Source organism: Suricata suricatta, chromosome 10, assembly GCF_006229205.1.
Source record: "Suricata suricatta isolate VVHF042 chromosome 10, meerkat_22Aug2017_6uvM2_HiC, whole genome shotgun sequence".
Classification (NCBI taxonomy): domain Eukaryota; kingdom Metazoa; phylum Chordata; class Mammalia; order Carnivora; family Herpestidae; genus Suricata; species Suricata suricatta.
The window spans coordinates 95,960,150-95,972,720 of record NC_043709.1 but is presented as its reverse complement, the minus strand read 5'-3'; the positions used below and the strand labels follow the sequence as shown (position 1 = coordinate 95,972,720).

General features: G+C 45.4%; 1 protein-coding gene across 9 annotated transcripts; it reads right to left on the bottom strand.

Moving 5' to 3' along the window:
• Positions 1-923: 923 nt before the first annotated feature.
• M6PR (mannose-6-phosphate receptor, cation dependent) lies at positions 924-9,836 on the bottom strand. Of its 9 annotated transcripts, XM_029955970.1 has the most exons (11): positions 9,611-9,836; positions 8,451-8,539; positions 7,068-7,201; positions 5,986-6,093; positions 5,794-5,890; positions 5,489-5,673; positions 4,717-4,883; positions 3,046-3,155; positions 2,642-2,772; positions 1,932-2,058; positions 924-1,454 (listed from the first exon to the last, which is right to left on the bottom strand). In XM_029955970.1, exons 6-11 carry the CDS (start codon positions 5,665-5,667, stop codon positions 1,332-1,334), a joined length of 837 nt encoding a protein of 278 aa, XP_029811830.1. In that variant the 5' UTR covers positions 5,668-5,673; positions 5,794-5,890; positions 5,986-6,093; positions 7,068-7,201; positions 8,451-8,539; positions 9,611-9,836; the 3' UTR covers positions 924-1,331. The 9 variants fall into 9 exon arrangements, with proteins under 9 accessions (XP_029811830.1, XP_029811829.1, XP_029811831.1 ...); XM_029955969.1 differs by lacking the exon at positions 9,611-9,836 and having other exon boundaries at positions 8,451-9,597; XM_029955971.1 differs by lacking the exons at positions 7,068-7,201; positions 8,451-8,539.
• Positions 9,837-12,571: the final 2,735 nt, after the last annotated feature.

The following is a 12,571-nucleotide window of genomic DNA, read 5'->3' as shown; positions in this document are numbered from 1 at the left end:
CTGTTTAGAAAGAAGAAAAAAATCATTCCAAAAGTATTTAAAAGTCCAAAGATGAAATAATTCCATTTTCTTGCCTAAAGGCTAGAAAAGGCCTCTGCCTGTTGTTTCCATCCTCTTGCTTCCAGTGGAGCCGTGTTACTCTTCACTGGCCCAAGTTCACGGTCACACAAAGATCAGGCCAGGCTTGTGGGCACATGGCCTAAACAAAATCGTAGAAGCATCAGAGGCTTCCAACCCTCCCCCCGCCCAGAACTGCTGTGGTCAAGGAGGTCCTTCCCTGAGCCAGAAGGGGATGGGCGCAGCAGTGTTCCACACCCAGGGCACAGGCTGGCAGGGCCCTAGACGTCCCACCTCTGCTTTCATTCCCTTTCCAGAAAGTTTTAGGGGATAGGGTTGCATGGGGAGAGGTTGGCATGCCTGGAAGAAAGTGCAACATATGTAGAAGTACCAGTAGCAGGAAACTAAGAAAAGCTTCAGCTTTTACTGCGAGTGGGACAAGACAGCCATGGAGGAGACCCCCCCTACAGGTGAACAGACTCCTCTCCTGGAGCCCCTATAGCACACAAGATCCGAGTCACTTTCCCTGCTCAACAGACTAGACTTCTGGCCATGTGTGGACTAATGGCCATGAGCCCACAATTGAGGGCCAGGTTCCAGCTATAAGGCCACTCCCATGCCAACAACGGATGGGATGGCATCGTATAATCCTCTTGTATGTTCCTCTCAGTGGGAAATGAAACATTTCCCCCACCCTCATCCCGGAGGTGGGAGAAGGCTGCGACATCTTCAGGCTGACCAAATGGCAGTGCTTGAATCGCAACCAAGTGATCACTGCAGAGTAGCTCCAAGGAGCAAGGCATCACATCTAGATTCTCATGGAGACGACTGCAGGGTCAGAGTGACAGCATGAAAGCAATCAAACCTTGTATAAATAATGTCTCTTGCCTTTTTTTTTTAATTAAAGAAATCCAGTGTCTCAAAAGCTTGTGAAAATGTGTTTTAAAAAGTCAGGGAGCCTGTCACACTTTTTTGCTCACTGTAACTATCCTGTTTGTACCTTCTGACACCAAGAGATAGTGTGATAGCCTCTTTTGCACAGGCCCTATTATTTTATCTCCATCCTGTGATGATACCTCTCTAGAGGAAAAACAAAATAGGGAAAAAGGAAAGGCCTTTCCACTGGTGAGGAGAGAAAGCAAATCCAAAGCAAACTGAAAAGCAAGAGCAACATTAAGGGCGGGCTGAGAGACCGGAGTGGACACTGCTTAAGCAATCTGGCTGAGTATGCTTTGGTTTGGGACTGAAGAAGCAGCTGGGTGTTTAAAGTGCAGTCACATCGGTAATAAATGATCGTCCCTTTCTTCTGACTCTTCCCCCAGCTGATCATCCCCCACGCCACGGTATGCAGCAGGCACATTTCGGGGTTTAGAACGGCACACAAAGTCACAGCCGTCCTGCGGAGAGAAGCAAAGGAAGGAAATGATCATCTGGAATAGCCAGCTCTAGGGTGAGGCAAATTGTACCTGTGGGCCAAGAACATGGCAAGAACTAGGTTTCTTCAGGGATGATGACAAAAAACCTAGAGGCTCTAAGGACCAGCCTGAATTGAATTTAGGGCTAACCGGAGGAAAATTCTAATTGCATCTCATCTTCTCATCATCTAGGCCCCTGAAAAGCTTTACTAGACTCCCTAAATCTAAGCAACAGTGTTCTTCCAGCCACGTCTTTGGCAAAGGCCAGGCCCTGAGATGCTATGCTGCTTTACTACCTTGACTAGGGCCAGCAGGTACTTTGGACTTGGTTTTCTGGGGCTGTTGTGGTTTTAGCACCCAAAGTCCTATGTCCCGAGAAATCCCTCATCTGGGAACACCGAGCTGGTTACTCAATCTTGTATGCGGGCTATAGACTCAGCCAGCAGTCCTGTTACTTACTGCTACCAGGTTGCCAAGATCTTGCCAGAAGGCGAGGTGAGGAAACTGCTCCATTCCCTTGGCTCCCACCACCAGGCGCTGGTATAGGAACCCCCCAATGATGTAGACTGCGACCAGGGATGCAAACCTGTTGAGGAATGAAGACCACTCTACTTCAGGACCAAGAAAGAGTAAAACTCCAATAACAACGATGATCTTTATATTCATTAGCTGTTTCCTAGTATCACTGTAAAAATGGGAGGAGAAGGGGGTGGGGGGGCCTATCTTCTTTAAAAAAACCAATTAGCATTGTCTAAAAGCAAAAGGTTCAGGGAAAAATAAGACCCTGGTGCATGACTCTCACTGAAAGCCGAGAATAGTTACAGATCTATGGTTCCCTTTCTGCCAGAGTGCTAATAATCTAATGGGATAGATTTAAAAACTGTCACCTTCTCCTATAAGGGGGATAAAAAGCACCTCCAAATGCAAATACTTAGTGTGAAACATTAAATCTCATTTTGTAAAAACCTTGCATAGTAAGAGTTGAAAGAGGATTTTCACGCAAAGCTTCCCCCCCTCTAATTATAGTACAGTGTGTGCTTGTGTGTGCACGTGTGTGTGTGTGCGCACACACACACGTGCACACACAGAATTTGTGTCTCACAGCACCAAGTAATTGAGCTGAAAGGGAAAAAATGGACTGTGTGGCCTGACAGAGGAAAGGCACTCACGTGACTAGTAAGATGGAGCCCACGCTGAGGCGGGAGATCTCCGGGGAGCAGGCCAGGCTGCTGTCCATCTCAAAGAGGTAGAAACAGTCATGGGCTTTGCCTCGCTCCTCGGACACAGGGGTAAAGCTGTCCTGATGATGAAAGGCCAGAACACAACACGTATGTGGTGAATTGTTTCCTTCGGACTCTTATTTAAAAAAAGGAAAAAACCCGCATGCCAAAAGACAGTTGCTCTCTCTTGGTTCAATAACCTATGTTCCACCTACGATGGAAGGCAGGTGTCTGTGGAGCAGGGAAAAACTCCACTTCATCCCAGCATATCCCGGACCCTCTGGAGACTCTCTCTCCACTCAGGTCAGTCCTTTCCCGGGCTCCCTAGGCCTGCGTGCCCCGGGATGCCTCACCGCCAGGGTGTGTCGATTGCAGGAAATCATCACCACCGCTCGACGCTGCTCCATGCCGCAGTGTCTGTCGTACTCATCACCCCCTTTATAGGTAAGCATGATCCAATTACCTGCGAGGGGCAAGGAAAGTGGAGCTTTGCGGCGGAGAAGCAGAGGCAGGCCTAGCTACCATGGTAGAAAGATGAGAAGTTCAATGAAACTGGTTTTAACAGAAATTACTCTTGTCAATATGAGCTTTGCATACCAAATACCAAGCTATGACTTGCTTCTTGGTGACAGCTTGGTGTTCCCTTAAGACAGCTGAGAATCAGATATTCATATAATAACGTTAACTTTACACAATTAAAGGCAGGCGACTGATAGTGCAAAAACAAAATTATGACCTATGCTGTGACAATGATTCACATTTTCTGAATACCTGCTAACACTGAAAGATGAGGTTCTATAAAATTATTAGGTGGCAGAGGGAAGCCTAAGATTTAAAATTACCCACAGATAAATTCAAAGTGGATGATTAAAAAAAAGTTTTTTTTTTAAATGTTTTTTTATGAGAGAGAGAGGCAGAATGTGAGAAGGGGAGGGGCAGAGAGAGAAGGAGACACAGAATCCAAAGCAGGCTCCAGGCTCTGAGCTGTCAGCACAGAGCCTGATGTGGGGCTTAAACCCACAAAGAGTGAGATCATGACCTGAGCTGAAGTCAGATGATTAACCTACTGAGCCACCCAGGCGCCCGTATTTTTATTTTTTAAAGTTTATTTATTTATTTTGAGAGAGGAAGAGACAGTGCAAGTGGGGGAGGGGCAGAGAGAGAATCCCAAGCAGGGTCCGTGATATGGGTGCAGACCCCTATGACCAGCTCAATCTCACGAACTGTGAGATCATGATCTGAGCTGAAATCAAGAGTCGGACGCTGAACCAACTGAGCCACCTGGGCACCCTGCTATTTCTTCTTTACTATGTTCAAATTTCTTTTGCAAAACATCCTTTGATTTATCAGGTAAACAAGGTAAAAGATTCTGCTTCCAATTTTGCATACAAATACTACAAAAAGATGAAATGACTTTTCAAAGTCACAGGACAAGTAAACATGAGCAGCATTGAAAATCCAGTCATCCATCCGCTAGCCTCAAACTCTCAAGGTTATTTTATCATATTACTGATAGGAGCAAATACCTGCACTGGAAAATACAGTCCTCCCCTTTAGGGAGGGAATCAGACTATAGGTGCTCAAAGAGCCCTTTCCAGCAATGTGATTTTATAACTTTTGAGAAACATTATCACCATACCACAAGCTGGTGGGCAATATTTTATAGACTGGTTCGCAAAAAAGCTTAACTTAATCTCTTTAACTGGCAAAGTTGGACTATTTCAGTGAGGAATAGTCACGGTTGGTATTTTCATGCGGAGCATGAAAAACGCATTAAGCTACAGAATTCCAGCCAGATTCTCCTTTGTGCATAAGCTTTTCATTAACTTTAAAACAAACACAAAATGGTTCTGAGCCATGGCTCCAGAGGGGCCTGGGAACAACTGGGTATCCTGTGGTTTGCAGTCTCGGGTGAGCTGAAGCCCATGTGCCGTAGGACACTCCGAAGACACTGGGAAGGGCTGACACATACAGGACTGTCAGAGGGATTGACCTGGGATCAGTTAATCCACAGGGAGACTTACTTCCATTGAAGATGTGGGTCTCGTTGAGTCTCCCTACCACCGTCTCCTTCCCATTACTTTTGTTGATCTGCACCAGGCCTGCGCCAGAGGTACGGTTACCAGCTTCTCGGCACACCCTAAACATGTAGATGTAGGTGTCTGGGCCCTGGCCCACGGTGCTCTCAAAGCTGCAAGAAGTGCGGACAGAGAAGGAAGAGGACCGTTACTGGCTATCAGCCTTAGGACAAGCAGCCTCTCTTCCTTTAAACACCTGTCCCCCTGAAAGTGTGATCAATTATTTGATGTTACAACTAAATGTAGAAGTGAATAGCACTTGTTGCATCATGAGATATCCATGTAATAGTGAGTAATATTTACTGAATCATGTCTGTTGGTCCCTTGTTCCTTGAAGATCATTTTCAGATTAATATACCTGAAGATTCCTAACACTTAAGACAATGTGTATAGGCCTCAAGGTTCATCTGATTCTTCTAAAGTCCCATTAAACGGAGGTATCATATAATGGTTTTTAATTTCTACACACTGGTCTCTTGGATCCAGTCTTGGAAACAGCTACTCTTCTGCATTAAGACAACTATACCTTCCTAGTAAAAACTGGGCTGAGAATTTTCTCTAAGTCATAAAAAACAAAAAAGCAAGCTATCATGGCTAAATAAGTCCAATACTACTGAAGTTCAAGTCAGAACCATCTCCAAGAGGTTATTACACATATATTCCTTCCATACACAGTAGTAATACAATAATAAAGTAAGAGGAGGAAAAGATTCTTTACCTTTTGTTATACAGTGGTCGCAGCCTCTTCAGTAGAGCTAACTCTGTCTCTGACTCTTTACCCTTGGCTCCCACCAGGTCACAGGTTTTCTCTTCTGTCTGCCCGGATTCTCTTACTGCCACAGCCAGGAGCAGTGGCAGCAGCAGTCCAGTCCTCCAGCAGCGGTAGAAGGGGAACATCCTTTCCTAGAGAGTGTGTGTGTTAAGGAAGTGGGATAGGATCAGGAGAGAAAGAGATGAAGCACATGAATGCGTAATAAGTACGTATGTTTTAATTTTCAGTTTTATCTTCCATCCATCACTTACTTTATGCTAGTCAGTCTTCCTCATTATCAGGAAGCTGGGGTTTATTGTCTTGTGCCTGTTTCAAGCTTTTGGCTTCCATCCATTATTTTTTCTTGTCCTTTAATATTCAGAATTGGATTCTTAATCTCTAGGTTTTCTGGGTTTTTTAAACACTTTTCTGAAAGTCTGTTTCCAGCTGACACCCTTGCTCACCTCCTGTCCTGCCTGCGTGCCTCAGGAAAGGGGAACACTGCGCACTCAGCAGAGGGAGGCACTGGCCTTGGGGAAGAGTCAGTGTCTACAGGTGGTTCTTGGTGATTTCTGCAAGGTATGCATAAAACAGGAATGTCTCAATTTCCTAGGCAATTTACCAACTCCTCGGCTCTATGGAGAAAGGCACATTTTCCATCCTAGAAACTGTCAGAAGGACCAACCTATGCCTACGGGAATACCCAGCGGGCAGCGAGACATGGTAGTGTGATTATTCAGAATGTACAAGATTCTTTGGCGTAAGCAACCAGTAGTACATCTTAATATCTTTGTTTCCAGTAACAGGAAATGCACGCATACATGCAATGCATGTATACATACGTAACTTTGTTTCATTCACAGGTGAGTCCTTCACAACAAACTTTGGGGATGAGAAGAGGGAAAGGAAAGAACAAAAAGGAATTACTTAATTATGATAACCTGGGTGTAGACACCCTTGCTTTTTACTATTTTGTGAAAAGTAAGATTGCGATATCTCATATTTAAAGTTTAATGCTGGTTCATAAGCACTGCTTCTGGGGTGTCTGGGTGGCCTGGTTGGTTAAGTGTGCAACCCTTGCTATGGGCTCAGGTTATGATCTTCCCATCATGAGATGGAGCCCCGCGCTGGGCTCTGCACTGATTGTGGAGCCTGTTTGGGATTCTTCCTCTCTCTCTCAAAATAAATAAACAAAAACTAAAAAAGAAGAAAACCTGCTTCAACCTGCAGCCCTCCCTGAGATAACACTCACATTTTTAACTTAACACTTGATAAAGTCCAGTTGAAAGTTATTGAGAAAGACGTAAAAACAAAGAGTCTTAAATACTTTGGGTACTAACTTCTCCTATCAATAGTCAGGAGCATCCTACAGTCTTTGTTCATATTCACCTGAGGAATGATGAACACATCCACAGCACCTAAAACTTGACATTTATCTACTTTGATGTCTTATGTCTAAAAAAATATTGGGTCATTTAAGTTATAGGAAGAAGAAAATTCACTAGGTCAGAGAGAAAGTGGTTTGAAGAAGTTTTCCAAAACCCACCTGAGGCTCTGCATGTCACAAATCCCAAGAGTTTCTAAATGTCCAGTACACTTGTCTCTGTGGACTCTGAATTGCTGGCAATTCTTGGGAGTCACTGAGTCACTTCCCAATTCACCTCCTCCTGTACTACTGTTCTAGGAATAGAAACACATGGCTCCATTTCCCAGACTCCTTTTCTTGAATCCATCCTCACACCCAGGACATTTGGATTTACACTTGCAAACGACTTCACTCTGGTATCCATTACAAGTTAATGATTGTTCAGGCCATTGCTACTTGTTAATTTCATAACAGTCACTGTTGCTACAAAGATTTATTTTTTCCAAACCTTCCTCACTTATAATAGCAGGCTTCCATAGCACAACTCTGAACTTTGGTTGATACTCCAGGCAGAATTTAATGGGTACTAAGAAGTTTCAAAATAGGAAAATGGAAGCTCTGAGCCCTGAATTTTCTCTACTCCCCAGAACAAACATATTTGGCCCTTCTATTTCCCACATTCCACCAGGGCAACAAATGCTGGGGAAGCTGTCTTGTCTCTCTGACTCTATATTATTTCCAACATCAACTCACTACAGTAGTATTAATAAAATGCTTCCACAGAATAATTATCACCAGTGATAAAGTCTGAGGCCCCCATAAACACATTTAAAGCACCAATCAGAAACTTTATAATAGAGTGCTTGCCTTCTACTGTTAAAAGCACTTATATGCATTAACTGATTATTCCTTACAAAAACTCTATGCAGTGAATACAATTATTTTATTTCACAGATGAGACACAGTTAGTGGAGTGAACCAGAAAGTCTGACTCGAGAGCTCATGGCAGACACTTGACCACATGTTCATGGTATCTGCTTTCACAGTAGTTTTTTTGGGGATCAGAGTAGGCAGCCAAAGCTTTGCTTTCTTTCTGACAAAACAGGGGGAAGTGACTCCTAACACAGCTCAGAGGTTGGACTAAACAACTCAAACCTCAGACTCCTGCCTTCCCTAAATTCATTGCTCAACACACTAAGTGACCAGCTGAGTTCTTAAAAAAATGATTAAGAGACTCTTTTTATGGGACTGATTGAACATGCCATGTTCCTTATATGGTCTCAGGATCGAATTTAAAATTTCAACATTCTGGACTTTGGAGATTTGTCTTCCCCCAGGACCAGTGTTCTGGAGGGATGCTCACAGGGAAGGCTGTGTTCTTTGGCCTCAAAGTCAGTTCCATATCTGTTAACAGTAAATAATTTCTTTTCCCAAATTAGAACAAAGAACCTTACAAAACTGGCATAGGATAACGAGTTAAACACCCTGGGGTCTGCAATAGTTGAGTTGAACTGTCTTTCATTTGCTTATTGGTTTCGAAGGTTAGGATGACAATAAACTTACTCTTTGATTCAGTGGCAAACGCTCTGTGTTTTATCGAGATTATGTTTGTTCATCTTCACAACCCAGAAAAGCAGGTATAACTTCTGTCACTGTACAGATGAGGAAATTGGTGCTTACAGAGGTTAAATGATCTGCCTTAGGTCGTACAAGTATTAAACATGCATGAAATTGGTGGGACAACTTGGAGGATTCATGGCACAAAGCTATTTGCTAGTACAGGGTTGAAAAAAATTTATTAGTAAGAGTATAAAATCCAAGGACTGTGTAGTTCCCTTTTAACCTGCTACAATTAGATACTTTGGAAATAAAGAGTAGGACTTTAAGGCTTTGAAAAATCCCCTTCGGTTTTCTTGTTTCAGGGCAGATCTATTTTGGTAATGCTGAAAAATTCTCTTCAATGACCAATGACTAAGGCAGGAATTGGGAAGCAGTTCACATCACTGGGCCTCTGTACTGCTCTTTCCCGTCCCTCAAGACTAGCCACGATCATTTTCCATCCTTCAGTGGAATTTCTACTTTCTGCTGTCTGGCTCACTCCTGAGGTAGCGTCCTTTATCTCCTGTCTCCAGCAGCCTACACTGTTATAGAATGACAGCCCTCATTAGCTAAGCGGCCCAATGCTGAAAAGCCTTAGAGAAGAAGCTCTGTGTCCCAGGGGCGGAAGCTCTCTATAAAGAGAAACACTGGCTAAGCCCTCTATAAGTTTCTCCAGATCATACACGCATCCCCTTCAAACTTCTTCCAGACTTCTAGAAATTCTCATTCCGTCTTGGTCTCCTGTTTCCAACTGTTAGGTTTATATCCTCTCCAAATGATGCCACTTTCGGCTTCCTTCTCGAGGAAGGCCGAAAATTCCTTCTACAGGTATCCCGTAACATCTCAAACGGCTCCGTCCCTAGGGTCCTTCCTTTCCCTGCTTTCCAAATACTCGTCAATTCCCTCTCCGGTCTTGGTGGGTCCTTTCTCTCTCGCTCCCTTCGGGACTCGAACTCCTCGCCCACACGCCTGCGCCTCCGCCTCCGTTCTGCCCCAGGGCTCCTTAGCTGTATTTCGGGATAGAACCTTGGCCAGAGCTGACTTCGTGATCCCAGTCCCTGTCCCGGACGCCGAGGTGTGAGCGCTCTCCGGCTCCTCTCCTCCAACACGCCCCTCATACTCACGTGTCACGGGCAAAGGGAGTAGCCAAGGCGCAGTATCCCCGGATGAATACCTGTCTGGGCCTGGGAGACAGGGCCGGCGAGGGCCCAGCCGCAGACCCCCTACCCACCACTCGTGTCAAAGTCCAGCGTTCCCCAAAGCGCCTCGCTCTGCACCACTCCGGGAACCGGAAACAGGAAGCACCAGGCGTCCTCTGGGCAACTGCTCCTCCCACCAGACCCCGCGGCATGTGACCACAGAACCATTTCGCCCCTTTCCCCTTCCCGGTCTCCCCGCTGATCCCAGACTCTGATTGGCCAGGCTCCGGGCATTTAGCTCCGCCCTTGTCCTATCAACTCCAATCCCTATCGAGATTTTCAAGTTGGGGTCCACCTTTTCAGGTCGCCTTTCTACCAATGGGGTCCCAGAGTCCCGCCTCCCGGCCTCTCCGCTCGCGGAGCCACGCGCGGTCACGCGGGGTCACGCGCCGGGCCTGCTCCCCGGGAGGTCCCCACGCGGAGGGTACGTTCGAGCGGGCGGCGGAAGCGGAAATATGGAAAGAGGGCTGTCGGGCAGGCCTCAGTGGGAGCTGTAGTTCTCACCCCAGGTTTCTGCCTCTCCGCACTTCCCCAGCTCGCTTGCCGCCTGCGAGGGGCGCTGTTTCGCCGTCTGCCGGCCCCGAGTCGCGTTGACTGCAGGCTCGGCGCCTAGAAGAGAGTGGACCGCGATTGGGTCGCGGTGGTCCTGGCATTCTTAAGGACACCTTTGTGCTTTATTTCCGTTCTACAGCTTAGTACCTTGGGATCTCTGGCTACCGATACTGTTTTTGTTAACCGTGTCATCCTGGTCTCGTGGCCTTTTGCGTGAACCACTGCAGCCGTTTCAGTTCACCAGTGATCTCTCGGCCTTTTGCGGTTTCGTGGCTCTTTGAGTGATGAACCTGCTGTAACCAGTTCTGTTCTCCGTCGTGTCCCGCGTTCCTTGTGTCCTGGGGTAAAGAGCAAGTCAATGTCAGTCTCTGTGCCTTTGCCAAGATCCTCTGTGGCTTCTCTCTTGTCTGTCTGATTCGTCGCTTGTGGAGGTCCTGCGGGTTCCTAGAACTTGGTTCCAATGCTGTTTGCTCCTGTGATTTCCTGGATCGATTCTCGGGATAAATCGCTTCTAAATGCACACCGGCTGCCCGCCCTGGGTTTTAGCGCGTTTTCATCCTGTTTTGACTCCTACGTTTTGTGTGTGCCTCTCTTCGCGGATAGAATGGATTTTGATGGTCTTTCTCCTCGCCAGAGTCAACACAGTGTTTTGAATCCAGTAGTAATAGAAGCTAATACGTGTATAGTTATGTGTTGTAAGTACTTTTTACATTTATTTATTGTGGAGGACAGAGCGTGAGCGGGGGAGGAGCAGAGAGAGGGAGACACAGAATCTGAAGCGGGCTCTAGGATCTGAGTTGTCTGCATAGAGCTCGACTTGGGGTGTGAACTCACAAACTCCGACGGAAGACGGAAGTTTTTTTTTTTTTACTTTTAAAATTTGATTCATTTTATTTTTTAATTTTTTTTCATTTTATTTTATTTTTTTTAAATAGTTTATTGTCAAATTGGTTTCCATACAACACCCAGTGCTCTTCCCCACAAGTGCCCTCCTCCATCACCACCACCCCTCTTCCCCCCTCCCCCTTTCCCTTCAACCCTCAGTTCCTTTTCAGTATTCAACCGTCTCTCAAGTTTTGCATTCCTCTCTCTCCCCAACTCTTTCCCCCTTCGCCTCCCCCTGGTCCTCCATCAGGTTTTTCCTGCTTTCCTGCCAGACCTATGAGTGCAAACATTTGGTTTCTGTGAAGAGGGAAGCTTAATCGACTGAGCCACCCAGGCACCCAGGTTGTTAAGTGCTCTAAGTGGGTACTGAGTCCCTTAGTCTTCACAGTAACTTTGAATTTTAAAGCTTGTAGAGGCTAAGTAAATTACTCTGGGTCCCACAGCTATTTGAGTTATGGTGTCAGCATTCAGGTTCTATAATTTAGGCGTTAGTTATATAGCCTAGAGTCTTCAGAGTCATGCTCTCAAGCAGTACATTGTGTAGGATCCTGTGTTTATTACTTGGTACAAGTTCAAGCAAGGTGATTATCATGTCTGGGTTGGGTTCAGATGGGTTCTCAAGAAAAAAATTAAGAGGTGAGTTTCTTTTTAAATAATAAATGCTATTTGTAATCAGAAAATACAGAGAACCATAGAACAAAAATCTGTAAACCCACCAAGCGGTTGTGTATCTATCTCCCTCAGGACCGTGTTCTCCATTTCCTTTTTTTTTTTTTTAATTTTTTTAAATGTTTTATTTATTTTGATACAGAGAGAGACAGAGCATGAGAGGGGGAGGGTCAGAGAGAGAAGGAGACACAGAACCGGAAGCAGGCCCCAGGCTCTGAGCTAGCTGTCAGTACAGAGCCTGACTCGGGGCTCGAACCCACAAACGTGAGATCTGACCTGAGCCGAAGTCGGAGGCTTAACCGACTGAGCCACCCAGGCGCCCCTCCATTTCCTTTTTTAAAAAACATTTAGTATCTTCAAATGTTTCTCCATATCACTACTTTATAAGTAAACTTTTTACTCATTGTGTAATATTTAGCAACTCCATTAGAGTGAGGATTGAATTGCTTTTGTCAATTCATTCAGCAAATATTTATTGAGCAGTTACACTCTTACAGGTTTTGGGGGTGCACCAACGGGGGGAAAAGACAGAAATCCCTTTTACAATAAGGTTTCATTCTGGAACTGATGTTCATATGTTGGTGAGTTCAGAAATCTTGCCTCTTGGTCATTGCATAGAGTGGCATTGGGCTGGAGGGAGGGGAGGGGGCATGTTGGAAGTCTGGAAAGGTTGAGTAGGATTAATAACTTGCCTTCCGTAGGAATGAGAAGGAGGGAGAGACTTCCCTTTCCATCCATTCACAACTAACCTGGGTTACTTCAGTGCTTCTCACGCTTTAG